The 25,729-nt window shown below is 42.6% G+C and overlaps 1 protein-coding gene across 3 annotated transcripts in view; it reads right to left on the reverse strand.

The window, feature by feature from the left end:
• Positions 1–1,776: 1,776 nt before the first annotated feature.
• The window catches only part of LOC308393858 (beta-1,3-galactosyltransferase 1-like), a 197,818-nt gene continuing 173,865 nt past the window's right edge, over positions 1,777–25,729 (reverse strand). For all 3 annotated transcript variants that reach the window (XM_080877880.1, XM_080877882.1, XM_080877881.1), the window contains exon 4: positions 1,777–3,907. In XM_080877880.1, coding sequence (XP_080734006.1) covers positions 2,663–3,649 — 987 coding nt within the window. In that variant the 5' untranslated portion in view covers positions 3,650–3,907 and the 3' untranslated portion in view covers positions 1,777–2,662. The remainder of the gene's footprint in view (positions 3,908–25,729) is intronic.

Here is a 25,729-nt window from a genome sequence, read left to right on the forward strand (position 1 = left end):
CTGCGGCGTGTGTGCCGTGAAAAATGATCAGGTGAGCCATGGAAGATTATCTGGTTCCACCTGATTAGTGCTGTAAGCGACTGGCGTGAGTGACGGGGAGAACAATTACATTCTCTTGCACAAGAGGGCACTACAACTACCTGCTCTAAATAAAAAGGTGCCAACTGCCAGAAAAACAGAAGACTAAGAAGAAATGACATAATAGTGAGACAACGCAGCGCTTAATAGCAATAAATAAATATTTGAAATGAAAAAATAGTCAATCTGACCCGGGTCCTGGAAAAAACTCTAACCCAGATGAAGTCCCTAGCATGAGTAGTGGTCAGAAGAAAGCAAAAAAGATATACTGGTCTTTTGGAGCCAAAAACATACAAAAACAGGCGCAGCCAATTCCGCTGCGCCTGGTGCGTGGGGAAAAATGATCAATATGCTTTTTATGACATTTTTGTTTGGTGGTGTGCTGTGTGATTTTTCTAATGTGAAATATGTGCCGTGGCTCCAAAAGGTTGGGAAACACTGATCTGAAGGACAGTATGTAATTTATGCTACAGTCAAAATAGGGAATATTGGTTTGAGACCATGGCACAACCAAAATTACTGTTCACTGCCTTGTTGCCTTTTAAATGGTTGCTTCAAAAACAGGGATCTGATCTGTGACCACTTGCTGACAGTTACCAATTTTAAAGCAACTTTTAATTTTCAACCCTTGCTGAACCCCAATTTCCCACTTTACTGAGACATTTGCCCAGGATTCTGCTGGTTCACCTCATGCTACATTTTCTTTTCCCCTGAACCTCATCCTTTTTGGTCTCTTTGCCAGCCCACAGCCTCATAATTGAAAGATTGTTTTTCATATGCGTAAATTTTCAATATCTTTGGAGTCAAAGCTACTGTTTGTGTGCATTTGTAAATTTCTTCAGAGGAAGGAGGTCACCTCCCCCCATGTTATCTAACAGCCAAGATTCATTCAGAGGGAGGGAGTTGCATAAACTTTCCTTCACATTTAGTCAGTGAGTTTGCACTTTAAGCCTTTATAATGTGAGTGTGCAATAAGTCAAAGTAAAACATGCCAGGAAAACTAATAAACATTTGTCTATTCACCTGAATTTTTTTTTCTTTCACTGTCTTTAACAAAACAGAATTTACAATTAAACTGAATTTGCAGTGCGTGGTTTCACCTGCTTACTTGATCACACACCCCAAGATAAAAACATTTAAGTTCCCCAGTGTGAATAAACGAGAGACAGTGAAAACTAAGAAAGTGTTTTCGGATCAGTTCATTTGGACACATAAATCTACCGCAGTAATTCCTCTGATTCAGACAAAAAAACAAAAAAAAAAAAAACCAGTCAGTTGCTAATTACACATCTTATTTAATTACAAGTTGCAAGGGTCTGCCTGCCTACTCACCTGCATGGAAAAGAACAGCAGGTCGTTTCCAGAACCATGCCGAGATTTCAGCTTGCGCCCATCAGCGAAGCGTTGGGAGCTGGGATCTGCTTCGACTGGAGCACAGCTGCTGCACAACTAATGAAAGGCTTTCACTTCTGCAGCTTCCACAGTGTTTTCCTTCAGAGACCAAAGAAGATCCCTTACAAGCTCACAGGCATATTAACTACCAGGTTATGTGTATAAATCTGAAGAATATAAACTTTCATATTATTTGCCTTAATAAATGCAACATGGAGTCTTATAAAAGCCTTTATTTAATCTCAAGTAATGGAAAAGAAGAAAGCAATCAAAAATGCAATATTTGTTCTCAATATACACTTCTGCTGCTCCTATAGTACATCTGCTCTCCTTCATGTTCAAGTAATAGAAAATAGAATGATCTGCAGCCTCCTGCCAGTACTGCCAGAGACAAATAACTGCACATTACACATCAACAGAAGTTACATTCACTTGGGAATGCAAGCAGCCCATATCTTCTCTCTGTATAGTTGCTTTATCTTTCCTCATTGTACAATAAGATCTGTTGGTCTCTTGTAAGAAAATATGTCTAATTCTGTAAAGAGCACTACACGCTCTGATCATTAATTCCCCTAATCTGCTTTGCTAGAGGGAGAGCAATATGATCTAAATGAGTCATCACACTGTAAACTCATCGAGGTCCTCACGATGACGTGGCTGCTGCAGTGCCAGACAGTACATCCAAATGTTAACACCTTATTCAGAAGTGCACAACAGCTGAAAATACAAGAGGAACATTCATAATTAGAGCCTGTGATGAACCCAAGAAGAGAGCGTCCGGGTCCAGACAAGCATGTCGGCATTTATTCCATCTGCAGTTGGCAATTTTGGGACAGTTTGAGTCTCATGTAAATGAGGAGTTTAACACAAACCCCTCAGCTTCCTGATTTGCAGTGTCTTATAAAAATCACTCTGACAATCACAGCCAACCACCTGATTGTTTCACACATTTCTGGAAAGCATTTTCCCAAGTTTGTGCCTAATGTATGAGCACTCAAACAACTTGGAGTGACAGCAGGCAGGATAATACAGAGGGGTTTGCTTTGGCCTCGCACTGTAGAGCTTCATGGTTAAAGAACTGACAGCTTCATTGTTGATATTCAGTATTAGCCAATACAACCAGTAACAGAGAAACAAGTGGTAAGAGGAGATTCAACGCCACGCTGACTCTGTACTGGTGCCAACAGTCCTGCTAACATTTCAGGTGTTTCTTGCTGGTCATGTCGTTCCAGATGCGGTGCATCTCCTCAGGGGAGATCTGGTGGACGGTGACCACCCTGCGGTAGCGACAGAGGCTGTAGGCCATCTTCCAGTGGTTGAAACCACTGTTCTGGAAAGGGTGAATTCCTAACCTCCGGAGGCACACACCAACGTACACGTCCTCCAAGTGCAGCAGCCTGGTGTGTAAGGAGGTTTTGTAGATGAGTTCAGCCACGTCTGCTGAAAAAACGTAGCCGGTGCCAGAGCAGAACGGGGGGTACTTGCTCTCTGGGTACAGATCCCTGGGCATGTACCACTTGCTGCGCATGTCTCTGATTGGCCCACCGTTGATGACATAACCAGTGAAGTACCTCCTTCGGGGCTTTGTGGTAGGCTTCAGGAGGCTAAAGATGAGGTTCTCCATGTTGACAAAGATGTCACTGTCTGTCTTGAGGACATATTGAGCTTTAGAGCAGAAGGTGGCCACCCAGCGCATGCCCATAAGAGTCTTGAGCGTCAGGTTGTGGTATGAGTCAATAAAATCCTCCACTATAATGTCATGAAAGATCTGACTCTCCTGCTCCACCATCTGGTTGAGGACAACATCAGTGCTTCGGCCTAACAGGAAGAGCGTGACCACGCGCACATCCTGAAACGTGCTCTCATCCCCCCATGTCTCTCTGATGGCTTGACGGGCATCGAATTCCTTGTGAGTGGTGCTGATGAGGATGACAAGGAACGGGGGCTCCGACTCACACTTCTTGTCCTCGTTGATGAGGTAGCCGAAGTCGTGTGGGTTGACAGAGCGCGTGCGGATGTTGCTGAATGTGGAGTTCTTGTTCACCTTGAGTGTATTGCGTATTGGGATGTTCACCTGGCCCACGTAGGAAGTAGAGGGGCGGGAAACACTCAGGTACCACAAAGCGCTGGCCCAGCATACCACTGTCAGCAAGTATAAGCAGGAAACCTTAGAAGGCATCTCTGTTCACTTGGCTGGTATTACCAGTGGCAACAGGGTTGGAAATGTTGAAGCCACGCCTCCATGGGTTGTTAGAGCTTGCAGCGCAGCGGGAGGCTGCCTCCGCAACACAGCTGACATTAATTTCAAGACTTCTCTGTAGTCTAGTGCTGCTATTGTGATTGAAAAGCAGAATGGCAGAGATTTCTCATCATGTCCATGCCCTTACTGTGTTCCATCGCAGCTCACAGGACGACTTTCAACTCTTTCTGACAGCATCTAAAAAAAGATGAGAAAAACAGACATAAATCAGAACCACATAATGAAACAGCAGCAGGAGTGAGACAAGGTGAGACATCTAGCATCCTGTGTCTTACATTTTTGAAAAGGCCAGATGTGTGACTTATTTAGCAGCAATTTTTTATTCTCTATTCATTATAGCCTATAACATCAACTCAGCGACTGTGCAAGCAGAAACGTGCCACAGCACATCATTCCATTGCTGCCTCTGACGAGAGGCGCCGTGAGCTGAAGAAAGTGAATATCCCACGAAACACTACCCTACTTTGCCTCGACTTTGACCATCTTCTGTTTGCAAACAGTTTATCTCCCTCTCATCCCAGTGAACTAGACACAGACTGACGAATCAGAGCAGTCACGGCGGAGCAGGAGGAGACGGTGATATTAAGGCAGAGAAGGTGTAATGAGCTCACGGTAAAAATGTAACCTCATTGCCATGGTTGTATTCACCATTCCCTCCCCAGCTACCCTTTCCACACCTTAATGTCACCACCAACTTAGCAGCTTAATTTTGCCCCGTAATGAGCTTCGTTAGTTGGATGTTGTGGAACTCTTTTAAGAATACACGCTGTAATTGGGCACGCTGACATGGGCTATAAGGATGAATATAACATGGAATATTTATTTGGATGCCAGAATTCATTCAAAGAAAACCAGATAAAAACATAATCCTTCACAAACAGACTTATTTGATCCAGGTGTAATCTCTTACGATATCGAAACAGCCTTCTTCTGTTTTTATTCTGAGGAAACACATTTTTGTGTTGTGCATAACTCATGACGAACCAGAGAAAGTGCTACAGATCCTATTAGAGATGCTTCTGGCGCTCTGTTTTAAGATGGAAGTCCTACGATAAGAGCAGCTTATTCTTTTATCAAGCCAAGATTTTGGAATGTCTTGTGGGGCCTGATGGTTCTTTTCATCTGGACTTTTTTCTTATTTCCCCTCACCCTCTCCACCCTCCCCTATCTCTTTTCTCTCTTTCTTAAGCAGAGCCATCAATCTCACGGTCCAGTAGAATCCATCTCATCATGACTGCTTTTCCACACCTCCACACTCTCCATCCACTCAATCACTCTTTCCTCTACTTCAGTGGGCACTTGATCCATCTTTATATGTCTCACTGCCTCCCGCTCTCGCCTTTTTTATTATTTTTTTGGTCTGGTTTCACGTTTCCCACACCATCTTGTTTCTTTCCTCACATCAACCATGAACCTTTACCTTCTCTGCATATCATTATTTTTGGTGCGGTGCAATATTTATCACATCAGAGCTCAACTCCACCTAATTGGCAGCTTCTACTGCAATCGGTCTACCTCAAGTTCCACAGCCTCCTCCCTCCCACCCAGACAAAGTCACTACATCATCATATTCATCCCCTTGACACGACCTCGCTCACCCTTCTTCCCTCTCCTCCCTCTCCCATCCACGTCGGTTTCTTTTCACCTTGAGGAAGCTCTGTCGGTTTCATAATCCTCCAGAACGACTTTATGCTCACAATAACAGATATCCCACTTTAGCGATTCATCTCACGAAATCCTGACACTTAACTTCCTCGTTTCATGATGCTATGCGACATAAAATTACATTAGCATCTGAATACACTCTTTCCCAAATTATCTTACCCTTCTAAAGCAGTATTGGGTGCTTGGGATCACAGTTATTAACTGTGATGATCATTAACACCAGTGTCAGTGTTAATTTGTGGTTAGCAAAAGGTAATATTGAATGGCAAAAACAGCTCACGCAGTTTACTGATACAACCAACTTATTTCCAGACAAAGAATGTTGGATGATAATAGTAGCAGTCACAAAACATAAAAACTTTATTTGGACATGTGGATTACTTTGTTTTGTACTTCTATTTATCCTTCTCACATGAATTATATACTCTCAGGTGCTGATGTTAATCAAATACACCTACTTAAAACTATCCAATCCAACAGTCATGCATACAGTTGTGGTTAAAAGCTTGCTTACACTCATTATGGTCATTTTAGACTTTTAATAATTTCTTTGACTATACATGCAGTTATTTAAGTCTTTTTATGTGGTGCTGAAGGTTCTACAATTTTTTTTTTCAGATTAGCTCAAGTACCGTGTGTAAAAAGCTTCATGGAATGGGTTTCCATGGCCTAGCAATTGCACCCAAGCCTTGCATCACCAAGCACAATGCAAAGCATCGGATGCTGTGGTGTAAAGCAACTCACCCCACTAGCTACAACATGATCGCCCACCAGTGCACAAAGCAAGATCCATAAAAACATGGATGAATGAGTTTGGTGTGCGAGAACTTGCCTAGAAAAAGAACACCAATGGCATGAATTAGAGTGAAGACTGTATGCCAGGCTTTCTCATTCAATACCTTTCTGACCTCACAGATGCACTTTTGGAAGAATGGCCCAAAATTCCCAGAAACACATTCCTAAACCTTGTGGAAAACCTTCCCAGTAGAGTTGAAGGTGTTATAGCTGGGATGTCACTCAAGTTCATATGGATGTGAAGGCAGACAAGCAAATACTTTTAGCAATATAGTGTAGTTTGGAACTATTTCTAAACAACTGCAGTCATCACTTCAAACAACTCTACATTAAGTACAAGTTATCTTGATTTGTCACAACTTTGCCGAGGTCTGAAAGAAAAACCAAATGGTCAACTTCTGATGAGAAGAAATTGGTTAAAAACAACCCAGGAACCACCAAGGCTCAAGCCTTCCATGAGCTGGATACTGCTGGAACACCAGCTTCACTGTTCACAGTGACACAAGTCTGACATAATCACGGACTGTGAGTGTGCCGAGCAAGAAAGTAGCCCCTGCTCCAAAACCTTCAAGCTTGACTGAAATTTGCAGCCGCCAACATGAAAAAGCCAAATGCCTTTTGGAGAAAAATTTTATGTTCACATGATACAAAGATTAAGCTATCTGGCCACAACAACAAGAGCAAGAGTATTTGGAGGAGCAAAGGTGAGGCCTTCAGAGCTAAGAAAAATGTCCCAGCTGACCAGCGTGGTGGTTGTAACATTATGCTCTGGATCTGTTTTGTTGCCATGGGTTCTAGTACATATCACAAAACAGATGTAATAATGAATACGGAGGACTACTGCATCTCCTGTTGCTAGCAACAAGCATCATTGAAATGCCTTGAGCCTTGTGAGCAAAAAGATTCAGTGAAACAACCTGAACTGACCAAGGATGACATGGTAGTTTTGGGACCATGTCCCAAAACATGGTGAAGATCACTTCTATGTTCACTTCTATCTTCACCAAAATGTAATTCAAGTTGAACAGAGCGCTTTTTATATAATAGAAAAATCCAACATGAACAGGTGTTAAAGAGAGTAATCCAAAGGAAACAGGAGCTGGACGCAGTGCAGAGATAAATAGGGAGACAAATTCTTAAATAAGACAAGGTCTTAAATAATCAGGCCCCATCTTATCTTAATGACCTTATAGTACCATATCACCCCATCAGAGCACTTCGCTCTCACACTGTAGGATTAGTTGTTATTTCTAGAGTATTTTTAAAAGTAGAACGGGAGGCAGAGCCTTCAGTTTTCAGGCCTCTCTTCTGTGGAACCAGCTTCTAGTTTGAATTCAGGAGACAAACACTATCTCTACCAGTGTTGGTCAAGTTACTTGAAAAAAGTAATCAGTAACTAATTACTGATTACTTCCCCAAAAAAGTAATCCCGTTACTTTACTGATTACTTATTTTCAAAAGTAATTAATTACTTAGTTACTTAGTTACTTTTTAAAAACACGATTTACAACCTGAATAGGTGATAAAGCGATAGATCTTTCAGCCCAATTCTACTTTTTCTACATAATCCATCATACAAAATGTAATCAAATGGAAAAGTCTCTTTTTTAACTTGTTTTATCAGTTTTAATCTTTTAACTTTATGCATCAAGCAAAAAATTTAATTATATGCAACATTCTCTGACTTGAATAAATTAGTTTAACATTTAAACCTATCTTCTGCACATTCCAGCACATAAAATAAAATATTTTTTTGTGTTTACACTCACTCTTTCAAATAGATGCAAGTAAAACACAGCAGAAAATAAATAAAGTCAAAGACTCAGCGGTCCTGTTGCTCTATTTTCACCTGTAAAGCAGGACTGCGGTAGGCGGAGGTTTACCCTGGTGCAGGTGTGCCGCGGTCAGTTGAAGAATCTGCGACTTTCTCTGTGAGTTTCCCATTACGTCGTTGCGCACTCGGTGCTTGCTTGGAAGTTTAGGGGTTTTTTTCGCTGTAAAAAGAAGTTTTCTTCCCACGCACGATGGACGCTAATGTTTTTGTCACTTTTTATGGAATCAAACTCAAAGTAAGGTCAGTACTTCCACGCTTAAACGCTGCACGCTCATACTCTCTCCCACAATCGATATGTGATCCATTGTTGATCTGCACACAGCTGTTGTCACTAACGGCGCACTCGCTTACGTCACTGTTGTGAGACATTCTCGCAAAAAATCACGGTTTTAGTAACACAGTAACGCAGCGTTCCTACGGGAAAGTAACAGTAATCTAATTACCGTTTTTGCAATAGTAATCCCTTACTTTACTTGTTACTTGAAAAAAGTAATCAGATTACAGTAACGCGTTACAAGTAACGCGTTACTGCTCATCTCTGATCTCTACTTTTAAGATTAGGCTTAAAACTTGCCTTTTTGCTAAAGCATATAGTTAGGGCTGGATCAGGTGACTCTGAATCCTCCCTTAGTTATGCTGCAATAGGTGTAGGCAGCTGGGGGATTCCCATGATGCATTGAGTATTTCTTCTTCAGTCACCTTTCTTACTCAGCATGTGTTAATAGACCTCTCTGCACTGAATCATACTTGTTATTAATCTCTGTCTCTCTTCCACAGCATGTCTTTATCATGTCTTTCTTCTCTCACCCCAACCGGTCACAGCAGATGGCCCCACCCCTCCCTGAGCCTGGTTCTGCCGGAGATTTCTTCCTGTTAAAAGGGAGTTTTTCCTTCCCACTGTCGCCAAAGTGCTTGCTCATAGGGGATCATATGATTGTTGGGTTTTTCTCTGTATGTATTATTGTAGGGTCTACCTTACAATATGAAGCGCCTTGAGGTGATTGTTGTTGTGATTTGGTGCTGTATAAATAAAATAAAATTGAATTTGGGCTTTGTAGTTTTTATTAGTGGAGTACAGGGATAAACCAAAGCATTTTGGAAACTCAACCGATTATATATCCTAAATAGTTAGAGACATACTGTAATTTCCTCTAAACCTCAACTTTAGAGGCAATGAAAAATGAATGTATGGTGTTTTGAGAAAGAAAAGCATTCTGAAAATTGGCCAAAAGAATTATTTTGGACTTGCAATTTCATTTACTTGGGAAATAGAAATGGCAAATGGAAGGCTGTTGCCCTATAGTTCTAGTAACACTGACTTTTATTAGTAAAAAATGTTGAAAAGGTAATCATGAAAGGATAGAGTATAAGGCATCAGCACATACAAGTTTGTTTGCTTTTTTAAATATTGATGAGAGCACATGGGTGCTTATTTTATGAGTAATGAAGCTTTGGCAAAAAGCTCAATCATCTTTTTATTCTCTCTTCTTCTTCTTCTTCTTCTTCACTTCTTATTCCATCAAAATCCTTTTCATTTATTGTTTGTTTATTCAGAGATCATTCTGCTTTTATTCCTTGAATCAGTCCAAAGCAGTCATTCTTTAAATATAGTTTTACACTAAGAAATCTCCCTGAAAATACTCTATTAGGAAATATCGAGGAAAATATATTACCATGGATACCTAATCATTTGCACAAATATATGACTCTTACAGATACAGTGGGGCAAAAAAGTATTTAGTCAGCCACCGATTGTGCAAGTTCCCCCACTTAAAATTATGACAGAGGTCAGTAATTTGCACCAGAGGTACACTTCAACTGTGAGAGACAGAATGTGAAAAAAAAATCCATGAATCCACATGGTAGGATTTGTAAAGAATTTATTCGTAAATTAGGGTGGAAAATAAGTATTTGGTCACCTCAAACAAGGAAAGTCTCTTGCCCTCACAGACCTGTAACGTCTTCTGTAAGAAGCTTTTCTGTCCCCCACTCGTTACCTGTATGAATGGCACCTGTTTGAACTCATCATCTGTATAAAAGACACCTGTCCACAGCCTCAAACAGTCAGACTCCAAACTCCGCCATGGCCAAGACCAAAGAGCTTTCGAAGGACACCAGGAAAAGTATTGTAGACCTGCACCAGACTGGGAAGAGTGAATCTACAATAGGCAAGCAGCTTGGTGTGAAAAAATCAACTGTGGGAGCAATCATCAGAAAATGGAAGACATACAAGACCACTGATAATCTCCCTCGATCTGGGGCTCCACGCAAGATCTCATCCCGTGGGGTCAAAATGATCATGAGAACGGTGAGCAAAGATCCCAGAACCACACGGGGGGACCTGGTGAATGACCTGCAGAGAGCTGGGACCAAAGTAACAAAGGTCACCATCAGTAACACACTACAACGGCAGGGAATCAAATCCCGCAGTGCCAGACGTGTTCCGCTGCTGAAGCCAGTGCATGTCCAGGCCCGTCTGAAGTTTGCCAGAGAGCACATGGATGATACAGCAGAGGATTGGGAGAATGTCATGTGGTCAGATGAAACCAAAGTAGAACTTTTTGGTATAAACTCAACTCGTCATGTTTGGAGGAAGAAGAATACTGAGTTGCATCCCAAGAACACCATACCTACTGTGAAGCATGGGGGTGGAAACATCATGCTATGGGGCTGTTTTTCTGCCAAGGGGACAGGACGACTGATCCGTGTTAAGGACAGAATGAATGGGGCCATGTATCGTGAGATTTTGAGCCAAAACCTCCTTCCATCAGTGAGAACTTTGAAGATGAAACGAGGCTGGGTCTTCCAACATGACAATGATCCAAAACACACCGCCCGGGCAACAAAGGAGTGGCTCCGTAAGAAGCATTTGAAAGTCCTGGAGTGGCCTAGCCAGTCTCCAGACCTCAACCCCATAGAAAATCTGTGGCGGGAGTTGAAAGTCCGTGTTGCTCGGCGACAGCCCCAAAACATCACTGCTCTCGAGAAGATCTGCATGGAAGAATGGGCCAAAATACCAGCTACTGTGTGTGCAAACCTGGTAAAGACCTATAGTAAACGTTTGACCTCTGTTATTGCCAACAAAGGTTATGTTACAAAGTATTGAGTTGTATTTTTGTTATTGACCAAATACTTATTTTCCACCCTGATTTACGTATAAATTCTTTACAAATCCTACCATGTGGATTCATGGATTTTTTTTTCACATTCTGTCTCTCACAGTTGAAGTGTACCTCTGGTGCAAATTACTGACCTCTGTCATCGTTTTAAGTGGGGGAACTTGCACAATCGGTGGCTGACTAAATACTTTTTTGCCCCACTGTAACTTAAAAGGAAGTTTCTATGGGAGTTCATGGATACAACATTGATTTAAACAAAATTCATTTTTTACTTTTTTTTTGATTAAATGACATAACCACTACCACAGTGAGTGATAGTGGTTATGCCAGAGAATATAGTTGGTATGGTCTCCCTTACCACCACAAAAGAAATTCAACTGTATTTTATCACATAGGTTAAAGATCCCCTCGAGGCATGCTAAGAAAAATATTCTGTTTGAATAATAAATTGCAATATTGCGATACGTGATAAAACCCTGTATGCAGGATTTAAAACTCACATTGCATATTAGAACCTGAAAACTATCTTGTGCCAAACCCAGAGGACTTATCATTCTGCATAATGAAGAAGAGGAATCACTGATTGCAATTATTTTTGATTGGAAGGACATTATCCTCAAAAATCATAAAATTAATGACCCAAAATTGTCCATAATATGAGGTTGTGCATACCATAACTGAATGTCACATTTGCTTTTGGTGTGTGTGACAAACAGTGGGAGAAATCTTAAATTCTGCACTGGTGAACTGGACCCAAGATAAGATCACTCCACTGCTCTGTTTCAGTATTCGATCATAAGGGAAATATAAGAGCCAATTTTTCATGCTGCGTTACACGTCAAATCTGCTGAAAACTGATAAACCACTATTGAAGATGAACTTGCCAATATTAAAGACATGCCTTTTTGTAACCCTGCAGCAAAAGTTATTTTTGAGAGTTGGAGCTATGAAAAATGCTCATATTGCAGTGTATAGTATATATATATAGTGTTGTTTCTTCTTGTGATACTCAGTGACACATGTATTACAAGAGAAACACTGTGACAATTGCTAAGGACATGAAGTTGCCCTGAATGATTTGCTAAAAACTTGCAGTAAAGCTTAACCAATGAATGAGGGAATAAGAGAGCAGATGTAACAAAATTAGTGGTGGAAAATTATAAATCTACAGTGGAGGACAGCAAATCAGAGATTTAACTCATTAAACTGACATATAGTAATGCAATCCATACAGTGTGCATTAACACCGAGCCCCCAATTTCATACTTTGTTTTATCTTCATTAGTAACACAGGTATTGTGATGTATCGTACATGATAGTTTTGTATTGTATGGCTCGAGTACTTCAGAATTGCTGAAATTAAATACTTACTACACTACTACAGATGTACTGTAATATAATGAAAACTGCATGCTAGTTCAGGCAAACAGCTCACACTGTACTGTTTGATGGTGATGGTATGTGATATGTCCATCAGGCTTGCAAGTATATTTTTTCATCTCAACCTCATACTAAGCAAGTGTGAATACGTTTGGCAATGTGCCTTTGGTGCCAACAGCTAGAACTAGTAACAGGTACATTACAGTTAATTAAGGATTCATAGGTCCTTATAGCAGCACTGTTTCTTCCATAACAACTTTTCATGCATTGAAGTACTAATGTTCCTAATGACTGACTAATAAATACACGCCAATAAATGTATCCCAGAAAGTTGAATCTCTTCATTTGGGAGAAATATTTAATCGCCCATTTAGGTGACTTCTTCAGCCTCAGCTGAGTGCAGGTTTCATAACCTTCATAACCTTCAACCTTCATAATCAAGGATGCATCAAGACATGTATTATACAAAAACCCCAAAATGAAAAACCCCAGTGCTAATAATCTGCTAATCTGAACTAGTCATGACAGCACGTTGACAGGCCAGAAAGAGACAGAGACAAAGAGTGAGAGAAAGAGAAAGAGAAATTGGAAGGAAATAGGTGGGGAGATTTGCAGTCAGTCTGATGTATGCCAGTGTTAAGTGCTAAAGTGTTTTACCCCCACGCGCTGTGAAGTCAATTTAGCTCCCTCACACAAGTCTCTCCTGCCTTGTTCGCTGCTCGCTATGTGTGGCAGATAAGACAGTACAGTACTTTACAACAGTGATCCAACATCTAATTAATTCACAATATAGACATTTAAAGAAAGTACATTAACTTTGCTGGCACAAATTATCTTATCAAATCTGATTTGCTGTAAAATGTGTTACAATAAGTTAATATTTCAACCAGAAATACCCGAAATTCTCTTTCTCAACATTCTGAAGGGTGAAGGTTTTGTCTCTTTTTGAATTTGACTGAGTCTAAGTTGAAATTTAAAGTTTTGATATAAAAAAACAAGGCATTACCTTCAGCTTTAACAGACCTATATGTGAAAAAAACTTTTTTGATTAGTGATTAGTAATGTGTTTGGAGAACTTAGCAGTACAATAGTGCAATACTTCTGTAGGACAAATCTATTTGAACTTACAGTGGGGCAAAAAAGCATTTAGTCAGCCACCGATTGTGCAAGTTCCCCCACTTAAAATGATGACAGAGGTCAGTAATTTGCACCAGAGGTACACTTCAACTGTGAGAGACAGAATGTGAAAAAAAAATCCATGAATCCACATGGTAGGATTTGTAAAGAATTTATTCGTAAATTAGGGTGGAAAATAAGTATTTGGTCACCTCAAACAAGGAAAGTCTCTTGCCCTCACAGACCTGTAACGTCTTCTGTAAGAAGCTTTTCTGTCCCCCACTCGTTACCTGTATGAATGGCACCTGTTTGAACTCATCATCTGTATAAAAGACACCTGTCCACAGCCTCAAACAGTCAGACTCCAAACTCCGCCATGGCCAAGACCAAAGAGCTTTCGAAGGACACCAGGAAAAGTATTGTAGACCTGCACCAGACTGGGAAGAGTGAATCTACAATAGGCAAGCAGCTTGGTGTGAAAAAATCAACTGTGGGAGCAATCATCAGAAAATGGAAGACATACAAGACCACTGATAATCTCCCTCGATCTGGGGCTCCACGCAAGATCTCATCCCGTGGGGTCAAAATGATCATGAGAACGGTGAGCAAAGATCCCAGAACCACACGGGGGGACCTGGTGAATGACCTGCAGAGAGCTGGGACCAAAATAACAAAGGTCACCATCAGTAACACACTACAACGGCAGGGAATCAAATCCCGCAGTGCCAGACGTGTTCCGCTGCTGAAGCCAGTGCATGTCCAGTGAAGTTTGCCAGAGAGCACATGGATGATACAGCAGAGGATTGGGAGAATGTCATGTGGTCAGATGAAACCAAAGAAGAACTTTTTGGTATAAACTCAACTCGTCGTGTTTGGAGGAAGAAGAATACTGAGTTGCATCCCAAGAACACCATACCTACTGTGAAGCATGGGGGTGGAAACATCATGCTATGGGGCTGTTTTTCTGCCAAGGGGACAGGACGACTGATCCGTGTTAAGGACAGAATGAATGGGGCCATGTATCGTGAGATTTTGAGCCAAAACCTCCTTCCATCAGTGAGAACTTTGAAGATGAAACGAGGCTGGGTCTTCCAACATGACAATGATCCAAAACACACCGCCCGGGCAACAAAGGAGTGGCTCCGTAAGAAGCATTTGAAAGTCCTGGAGTGGCCTAGCCAGTCTCCAGACCTCAACCCCATAGAAAATCTGTGGCGGGAGTTGAAAGTCCGTGCTCGGCGACAGCCCCAAAACATCACTGCTCTCCAGAAGATCTGCATGGAGGAATGGGCCAAAATACCAGCTACTGTGTGTGCAAACCTGGTAAAGACCTATAGTAAACGTTTGACCTCTGTTATTGCTACCAAAGGTTATGTTACAAAGTATTGAGTTGTATTTTTGTTATTGACCAAATACTTATTTTCCACCCTGATTTATGAATAAATTCTTTACAAATCCTACCATGTGAATTCATGGATTTTTTCACATTCTGTCTCTCACAGTTGAAGTGTACCTCTGGTGCAAATTACTGACCTCTGTCATCATTTTAGGTGGGGGAACTTGCACAATCAGTGGCTGACTAAATACTTTTTTGCCCCACTGTAGCTGCCAATAGTGATTGGCTGAGACTGATGGGTTCCACTGCTACAAAACAAGCAAAAAGAAATGAACTGAGGTGGTTTACTTACTTATGGGCTCAGCTATTTATTTTACTGGACTGCTTCTCATTTATTATCAACCTGGACTACTTGGCAGTCAATTTATTCTTGTGCTGACTAAGCAGCTGTATTCATTTTCTATTTCAATGTTGGTGAAACTGCCTTTTCTTTATCTCTGGTCCTCCATAGTTGCTGCAAATCAGGGGTGACAAATGAGCAAGGCAGAGAAGACTATTATCTATGTAGCCTAGCAATGCATACTCCTAGGTAACATTCACAGTGAAGTTTGGTCTGTGTCACGGTCTGAGCTGGCAGACCGTGCGGAGATGAGAATGACGACGCAAATGCAGACACCGAAGACAAAGATGGATGTTGAACAGAACGCAAGCCTTTATTATGGTGAAACTGAACAATAAACAAAAGCAAAGAACGACTACACAAAGCTAACAAAACCTAAACTGGGAAGACTAAACACTACATGAAACCTGAAAACTTGGAACAAGAAACCTGAAAACCTGGAGACACGGGGGAAATACACCGGGGAGGATACACAGACGATCCAACAGGGAACAAAGGAAAACACTCACTATATATCCAGATGGTAACGAGGAAGGGAGTAACCAAAAGGGGACACAGCTAAACCAAATCTGACAAGAGAAGAAAGGAAGAACGCAAAACTAGATACACTCACAGAAGACACAAGACTGTCAACGTAAAACAGGAAATACAAGACAGACACTGAGGCGCAGACTCGACACTGAGGCGCGACTGACTAGATGGAAATTATGAAAAAAAGAAAGGCAAGGTGACCGAAAGCAACGGCAAGAACTATGAATATAACATAACAGAAAACCATCAAGAGAATTATATATATATATATATTAGGGGTGCAACGATATTCGTATCGATATTGAACCGTTCGATACAGTGCTTTCGGTTCGATACGCATATGTATCGAACAATACAAAATTTGTAATTTATTTTATCAACTTTCCGTCTGACGATGCTGTCTGTGTTGAGCGCTCAGTGAATCTGCGTTCGACTACTCCGCCTAGGCTGCACTGTCGAGCGCAGATCCACTGAGCGCTCAACACAGACAGCATAGTCAGAAGGAAGAGCGCAGGGCAAGCTAGCGAGACAGAAGTTAAGCTCTCCTTGCAACATGGCAAATTGAACCTCCCCCACCCTCATTCAGATCTGGCGTTTGGAATTATTTTGGTTTTCATGTGACATATGACCCTGAAGGTAAGCGCGTCATGGACTAAAGTAAAACAGTATGTTGGATGTGCCATGCAATGCTCAATTACATGGGTGGGAGCTAGTGTGTTAGCGCAGTTAGCTCGTTAACGTGTCGGCCGTCTAGCCCCATGCACGGGGCGATCGGCGGTAGCTCGTTAACGGAGATTTGCCGTGTTGTGGCGTTAAGGTCATTTCAACGAGATTAACCTGAAAGCACTAGTGGGAACACAACGAATATGACTGCACATTTACGCCGACATCATCCTAGTGCAAAGACAAGTGGAAGCAGACAAAAACAAGCAAGCATGCTACTAACTTTAGCCGAGTCATTTAGACAGCTGTTAGCACAGGATTCTCCTCATGGGGACCTGATATGTTTAATATGCTGCTGAGAATATAGCCCAGAAGAAGCATATAGTATAGCTTTTATTTCGGAAAGAGCCATTTCTCTGTAATAAACTCTCTTTTCCAAAGATGAGTGATTCCTCAATCAGATACAGGGCTCGCAAAATCGCTAGCCTGACGTCCTGGGGCTAGCGATTTTTCCAGTCGGGCTACCAAAATCTATCTCTTCCCTGCCCGTCGGGCTATTGTAGGAAGGAAAAATATATGTCAATGCTTTTGCATTCTTTCAGAAATGTAGCTGGGTAATTATGTCATTGGCATCGGTGAGCCACTGTCAATATGTGACATATTGAAATCGCGTTTGAATTTGCGCTTGTTTTGTTGCTTTCACTTTGCAATCGTGGAAACTGTGTATAGAGAGCGACAGCACTGATCTGTGAGTGATGATAATTTGTGCACCAATTCCTCTGACATCGTCTTATTAATCGTTAGCTTACTATGCAAACATGACAAGTGAAATCTCCCGCAGCAAGCTTAAACATGTGAGAGGTTGATCGCGCAGAGAATCGCTGAGCTTATGTGAGTGCGTGTGTAAAAGCAGCAGGATATATATTTTAGTTCTGCTGAGCCAAATAAGACAGGTCAGGGTGAAGAAGTGACAGCCAAAGAAAAGCTTACCACAAAACGGAGAAGTTATGACAAATCAGACTATAAGGCAAAAAGAAAGTGCAGCTTTATGGTTTCATGGACAAAATAATTTCTGTGGCTGCGATATGACGAGCTAAATAACCAGGGCTGCACATAAGTGGTCCGCAGGTGCGCATTCGCTGTCAAAATAAAAAACACACACAAGGCTTAAGGTTAAATTTAAAAACTGTACTTTTGAGTTAAAATATATATTTATAATTTTAATAAATGACAAATTAAAAAGGCATGAACATTTTTTTTGTATCGAAAAAATATCGAACCGTGACACCAAAGTATCGAACCGAACCGAACCGTGAATTTTGTGTATCGTTGCACCCCTAACATATATATATATATATATAAAAAAAAAAAAAACACCCAGCGCGCCCCTGCGGGCGGTTTATCCTTCAAGCTCGGGTCCTCTACCAGAGGCCTGGGAGCTTGAGGGTCCTGCGCAGTATCTTAGCTGTTCCCAGGACTGCGCTCTTCTGGACAGAGATCTCCGATGTTATTCCCGGGATCTGCTGGAGCCACTCGCCTAGCTTGGGAGTCACCGCACCTAGTGCTCCGATTACCACGGGGACCACCGTTACCTTCACCCTCCACATCCTCTCGAGCTCTTCTCTGAGCCCTTGGTATTTCTCCAGCTTCTCGTGTTCCTTCTTCCTGATATTGCTGTCATTCGGAACCGCTACATCGATCACTACGGCCGTCTTCTTCTGTTTGTCTACCACCACTATGTCCGGTTGGTTAGCCACCACCATTTTGTCCGTCTGTATCTGGAAGTCCCACAGGATCTTAGCTCGGTCATTCTCCACCACCCTTGGGGGCATCTCCCATTTTGACCTCGGGACTTCTAGGTTATACTCGGCACAGATGTTCCTGTACACTATGCCGGCCACTTGGTTATGGCGTTCCATGTATGCCTTGCCTGCTAGCATCTTGCACCCTGCTGTTATGTGCTGGATTGTCTCTGGGGCATCTTTACACAGCCTGCACCTGGGGTCTTGCCTGGTGTGATAGACCCCAGCCTCTATGGATCTTGTACTCAGAGCTTGTTCTTGTGCTGCCATGATTAGTGCCTCTGTGCTGTCTTTCAGTCCAGCTTTGTCCAGCCACTGGTAGGATTTCTGGATATCAGCCACCTCCTCTATCTGCCGGTGGTACATACCGTGCAGGGGCCTGTCCTTCCATGATGGTTCCTCGTCTCCCTCCTCTTTCTTGGGTTTCTGCTGCCTGAGGTATTCACTGAGCACTCGGTCAGTTGGGGCCATCTTCCCAATGTATTCTTGGATGTTCCTTGTCTCATCCTGGACTGTGGTGCTGACACTCACCAGTCCCCGGCCCCCTTCCTTCCGCTTAGCGTACAGCCTCAGGGTGCTGGACTTGGGGTGAAACCCTCCATGCATGGTAAGGAGCTTTCTTGTCTTTATGTCAGTGGCTTCTATCTCCTCCTTTGGCCAGCCTATTACCCCAGCAGGGTACCTGATCACGGGCAGGGCGTACGTGTTGATGGCCCGGATCTTGTTCTTACCATTCAGCTGACTCCTCAGGACTTGCCTGACCCTCTGCAGGTACTTGGTGGTTGCAGCCTTTCTAGCGGCCTCTTCATGGTTCCCATTTGCCTGCGGGATCCCCAGGTACTTATAACTGTCCTCTATGTCTGCAATGTTGCCTTCTGGTAGTTCAATCCCCTCAGTTCTGACTACCTTCCCTCTCTTTGTTACCATCCGACTACACTTCTCCAGTCCGAACGACATTCCAATGTCATTGCTGTATAGCCTGGTAGTGTGGATCAGTGAATCGATGTCTCGTTCACTCTTGGCATACAGCTTGATGTCATCCATGTACAGGAGGTGGCTGACAACTGCTCCGTTCCGTAGTCGGTATCCGTAGCCAGTCTTGTTAATGATCTCACTGAGGGGGTTCAGGCCTATGCAGAACAGCAGTGGGGACAGAGCATCTCCTTGGTAGATCCCGCACTTGATGGTAACTTGTGCTATGGGCTTGGAGTTGGCCTCTAGTGTTGTACGCCACATCCCCATTGAGTTCCTGATGAAGGCTCTTAGGGTCCCATTGATCTTGTACAATTCTAGGCATTCCAGTATCCAGCTGTGGGGCATTGAGTCATAGGCCTTCTTGTAATCAATCCAGGCAGTGCACAGGTTGGTCAGTCTGGTCTTGCAGTCTCGGCTGATTGTTCTGTCTACCAGTAGCTGGTGTTTTGCACCTCTGGTATTCTTGCCAATTCCTTTCTGTGTCCCGCTCATGTATTGACCCATGTGCCTGTTCATCTTAGCCGATATGATGCCTGACAGGAGCTTCCATGTAGTACTGAGGCAGGTTATTGGTCGGTAGTTGGAGGGGACCGGTCCCTTCTTGGGGTCCTTGGGGATCAGGACCGTCCGGCCTTCAGTTAGCCATTCCGGGTGTCTCTCGTTAACTAGCAGCTGGTTCATTTGTGCTGCCAGACGCTCGTGGAGTGCAGTCAGCTTCTTCAGCCAGTAGGCGTGAACCATGTCGGGCCCTGGTGCTGTCCAACTCTTCATACTGGAGACCCTTTCTTGGATATCTGCCACTGTGATGGTTACTGGACCCTGTTCAGGGAGGTCGCTGTGGTCTGCCCTCAGATCCACTAGCCACTGAGCATTGCCGTTATGGGTTGCATCCTTCTCCCATATGCTCTTCCAGTATTGCTCCGTCTCCAGCCTTGGTGGTGCTGTTCTCTTATTATTATTGTTCCCTTGCCACTGAGAGTACACCTTTGCTGGTTCTGTGGAGAACAGCTGGTTTATTCTCCTGCCTTCTATCTCTCTGGTGTACCTCCTCAAGCGGCTGGCCAAGGCTGTGAGTCTTTGCTTGGCAGTTTCCAAGGCCTCAGGTATGGACAGCTTGCTGTATTTCTTAGGCACCTTATTTGTCGCACCTTTCTGCAACTCCGTTAGTTGGCTAACCTCCCTCCGTGCTACTTTGATCTTGCCCTCTAGCCTCCTTCTCCATGGAGGGTACTGCCCCTTGTCGCTGTTCAACTTGTAGCCAAGCATCTCACTGATCACTGCTGCCGTATTGTAGATCAGCTTGTTAGTGTCGGTAATCGTGGTTGTAGGTATTGCCCGTAGTGCTGCATTAACATCATCTAGCAGACCTTCTGAGGGTACTTCACGTAATCTTGGTAACCGGCTACGGGGGATCCAGGTTTCAAGCTTGGCCATGATCCTATTTTTCAGGTCAGCTCCTCTCGCACTCAACGATCCTTCTCCTATCGCACTTGGGGCTATGTACCCAATCTCGGGTGGGGGTGATGATATCTCCCCCCTGACCTGGCGTCCTGACTCCTCCTTGCCGTAGCATTTGTGTTGTACCTCGTCAATCTCTAGCTGTGAGAGCAGTCCCTTCTTTCGAATGTTGGAACACTGAGCTACTAGTTGTTTCGCCGTCATTGTGGATGTTGGGTATCGAAGAATCCATAGGTCCCTCATCCTATTCATGTAGCCCCTTCCGCCGGGGTTACTTGCGTAGTAGCATTCCAACAACGCCCTGTTTTCGTCCCTTGCCCACCGATGCCTTCTTGTTCCAGTAGCCCACTTTTCGTCAGGGTGCCCTGGTTCCTCAACACCTGACGCGGACCTTGTTGATCCGGGCGACGTCCGAGCCGGCATGCCTTCATATTTATCTGTCTCGCTCATGTCTGCGGTAGGCTTGCTTAGCATAGGGGGTCTAGCCTTAGGACCCTTACTGGATACAGACGCCCCAGGCAGGAATCGAACTTGCGATCCTCTGTTCCAAAGGCGTGTAGTTTAACCACTACGCTATCCAGCTGCTAAATATATATATATATATATATATATATATATAGATATATACAGTGGGGCAAAAAAGTATTTAGTCAGCCACCGATTGTGCAAGTTCCCCCACCTAAAATGATGACAGAGGTCAGTAATTTGCACCAGAGGTACACTTCAACTGTGAGAGACAGAATGTGAAAAAAAAATCCATGAATCCACATGGTAGGATTTGTAAAGAATTTATTGGTAAATCAGGGTGGAAAATAAGTATTTGGTCAATAACAAAAATACAACTCAATACTTTGTAACATAACCTTTGTTGGCAATAACAGAGGTCAAACGTTTACTATAGGTCTTTACCAGGTTTGCACACACAGTAGCTGGTATTTTGGCCCATTCCTCCATGCAGATCTTCTGGAGAGCAGTGATGTTTTGGGGCTGTCGCCGAGCAACGCGGACTTTCAACTCCCGCCACAGATTTTCTATGGGGTTGAGGTCTGGAGACTGGCTAGGCCACTCCAGGACTTTCAAATGCTTCTTACGGAGCCACTCCTTTGTTGCCCGGGCGGTGTGTTTTGGATCATTGTCATGTTGGAAGACCCAGCCTCGTTTCATCTTCAAAGTTCTCACTGATGGAAGGAGGTTTTGGCTCAAAATCTCACGATACATGGCCCCATTCATTCTGTCCTTAACACGGATCAGTCGTCCTGTCCCCTTGGCAGAAAAACAGCCCCATAGCATGATGTTTCCACCCCCATGCTTCACAGTAGGTATGGTGTTCTTGGGATGCAACTCAGTATTCTTCTTCCTCCAAACACGACGAGTTGAGTTTATACCAAAAAGTTCTACTTTGGTTTCATCTGACCACATGACATTCTCCCAATCCTCTGCTGTATCATCCATGTGCTCTCTGGCAAACTTCAGACGGGCCTGGACATGCACTGGCTTCAGCAGCGGAACACGTCTGGCACTGCGGGATTTGATTCCCTGCCGTTGTAGTGTGTTACTGATGGTGACCTTTGTTACTTTGGTCCCAGCTCTCTGCAGGTCATTCACCAGGTCCCCCCGTGTGGTTCTGGGATCTTTGCTCACCGTTCTCATGATCATTTTGACCCCACGGGATGAGATCTTGCGTGGAGCCCCAGATCGAGGGAGATTATCAGTGGTCTTGTATGTCTTCCATTTTCTGATGATTGCTCCCACAGTTGATTTTTTCACACCAAGCTGCTTGCCTATTGTAGATTCACTCTTCCCAGTCTGGTGCAGGTCTACAATACTTTTCCTGGTGTCCTTCGAAAGCTCTTTGGTCTTGGCCATGGCGGAGTTTGGAGTCTGACTGTTTGAGGCTGTGGACAGGTGTCTTTTATACAGATGATGAGTTCAAACAGGTGCCATTCATACAGGTAACGAGTGGGGGACAGAAAAGCTTCTTACAGAAGACGTTACAGGTCTGTGAGAGCCAGAGATTTTCCTTGTTTGAGGTGACCAAATACTTATTTTCCACCCTAATTTACGAATAAATTCTTTACAAATCCTACCATGTGGATTCATGGATTTTTTTTTCACATTCTGTCTCTCACAGTTGAAGTGTACCTCTGGTGCAAATTACTGACCTCTGTCATCATTTTAAGTGGGGGAACTTGCACATCGGTGGCTGACTAAATACTTTTTTGCCCCACTGTATATTAGGGGTGCAACGATACTCGTATCGATATTGAGCCGTTCGATACAGTGCTTTCGGTTCGGTACGCATATGTATCGAAAAATACAACATTTTTAATTTATTTTATCAACTTTCCTTCTGACGATGCTGTGTGTGTTGAGCGCTCAGTGGATCTGCGCTTGACAGTGCAGCCTAGGCGGAGTAATCAAACGCAGATTCACTGAGCGCAGGGCAAGCTAGCCAGACAGAAGTTAAGCTCTCCTTGCAACATGGCAAGGCATGGCGTCTAATTCAGATGTGGCGTTTGGAACTATTTTGGTTTTCATGTGACTTATGACCCTGAAGGTAAGCGCGTCATGGACTAAAGTAAAACAGTATGTTGGATGTGCCATGCAATGCTCAGTTACATTGGTGGGAACTAGTGTGTTAGCGCAGTTAGCTCGTTAACATGTTGGCCGTCCAGCCCCAGGCACAGGGTGATCTGCGGTAGCTCGTGAACGAAGAATTGCCGTGTTGTGGCATTAACGTCATTTCAATGAGATTAACGCTGACAGCACTAGTGGGAACACAACGAATATGACTGCACATTTACTCCGACAGCATCCTATTGGAAGCAGACAAAACAACAAGCACGCATGCTACAAACTTTACCCGAGTCATTTAGACAGGCGTTAGCACATGATTCTCCTTATGGGGACCTGATATGTTTAATATGCTGCTGAGAATATAGCCCAGAAGAAGCATATAGTATAGCTTTTATTTTGGAAAGAGCCATTTCTCTGTAATAAACTCTCTTTTCCAAAGATGAGTGATTCCTCAATCAGATAGATTTATTTTTTTTATTACTTTGCTGTTTCAGCAACATTAAATTTAAAAAGTGTACTTTTGAGTTAAAATATATATTTATAATTTTAATAAATGACAAATTAAAAAGGCATGAACATTTTGTATCGACAAAACATCGAACCGTGACACCAAAGTAAATGTTGATAGTGATTAAAGTTTAACTCAAAAGTTCTTCTAAGTTTGACCTGACACCATTGACATGATTAATTCTTCAGAGACATGGCAGCTCTTTTCTTCATGGAGAACTCACAAAAAACTGATACTACTATATCACAAACTCATATGTAAACCCAGCTCAAAACGAGAACCAGGTAATGAATCCAACTTTCAGTAAAGAGTCAAACAGCTGGATCCTACAACTCCCACGTAGTACTTAAAGGCACTAAGTCTAAAAAAAGCTCAAGTTCCAGCCCCCTAGGTGTCACTACAGAATTTCAGATAAAAATATCTGATGTCAGCAGCCAAAGTCAAGATGACCTTTATGTCATTACTGTGATAGTTTTGGAGGCTCCTCTATAGCTACAAGCTACATTATACAACTGTTCATGGCATTTGCATCGTGTAAGTACGACGTAAATTCCATCACCTACCTAGATCTTCTAGCTGTGAGGACTCCATCATGTTTTTTTCATCGGCAATTGTGAAAGTAAGCATATATACTTGCTGTACAAGCCCACTCTCAAAAAAGTTGTGACGCAATGTAAATGTAAATAAAAACAGAAAGCAATGAATGTCATGAACCCTTATTTTATCCACAATAGAACATAGAAAACATAGAAAATCTTTAAAGTGCAACATTTTACTATTTCATAGAAACTTTAAGCTTGTATTCAGCAAAAATCTGGGACATGGGGGAACAAAAGTTGAACACGTATGTGGTGAGTAACTGGAGGTTCACCAGTCTGACAAGAAAAATCAGGCAAGAATGAGACAATCTGGAACATTTTTGAGATGTTTTGACGCCATCAGTTTAAAATAAGCTAATATTTTCCTTTAAATAGTAAAATGTTTCAGTTTAAACATTTTATTTTATTCACAGCAGATCAAAAAATAATTTTTTCTATGTGCCAAATATGGTTTTGAATGAGATTAGCATAGTTTCATTTATTAGCATTTTACACACCATCCCAATTGTGGGGTAATTAGGGTTGTATACAAGAATGTGTAAATCCAGTTTTCTTTTATAACATGTATGACGTGTGATCAAAAAATCCTGGCATGTTCAGACAACTTTTATCATGACTACTGAAACTCTTATTCTGTCCATACACAATGTGCACTCTGAGATTTCACTAACTTGCACTTCAAACGTCAATAACTCTTTCAAACTGACCCAAATTTCATGTGAAGGATCATTGCTGGTGTCTCCAACTGAACAATTATCAGTTGAGTCAGACTTTTCAAGCCTCAAGGCTCTGCATCATGTGAGTAGCTCTTTGTTTTAACTGTTCAGTGTATTAACTGTGAAGGGATTATCAAAGTAGAATTCAATTCAGTTTAATTCACAACAACAATTTCCTAAAGTTGCTTTATATTGGAAGGTAAAGAACATACAATAATACAGAAAAAAAAACAATCAGATGACCCCATATGAACATCATAGGGTTCACCACCTGGAACACTCCCCAGATTTGGCTCCCTGTCTGTCTACATCCACAAAAATTAACTTCAACTTGAAGGTTCACATTGGAGCAAATCTTGTTCCTATCACAGAGGCACTTGTGCAATTGACCATAATAGGACTTTCACTGAGATAAGTAACGGAGTGCTAAAAAAGGATCCAGAGATATATCTTAACGGGCTCTTAAATACCTCTTTTCTACTCAAGCACTTTGGACTCACCGTTATTTCTATGTTTAAGTGATTT

Source organism: Rhamphochromis sp. 'chilingali', assembly GCF_963969265.1.
Source record: "Rhamphochromis sp. 'chilingali' genome assembly, chromosome: 3".
NCBI classification, from domain to species: domain Eukaryota; kingdom Metazoa; phylum Chordata; class Actinopteri; order Cichliformes; family Cichlidae; genus Rhamphochromis; species Rhamphochromis sp. 'chilingali'.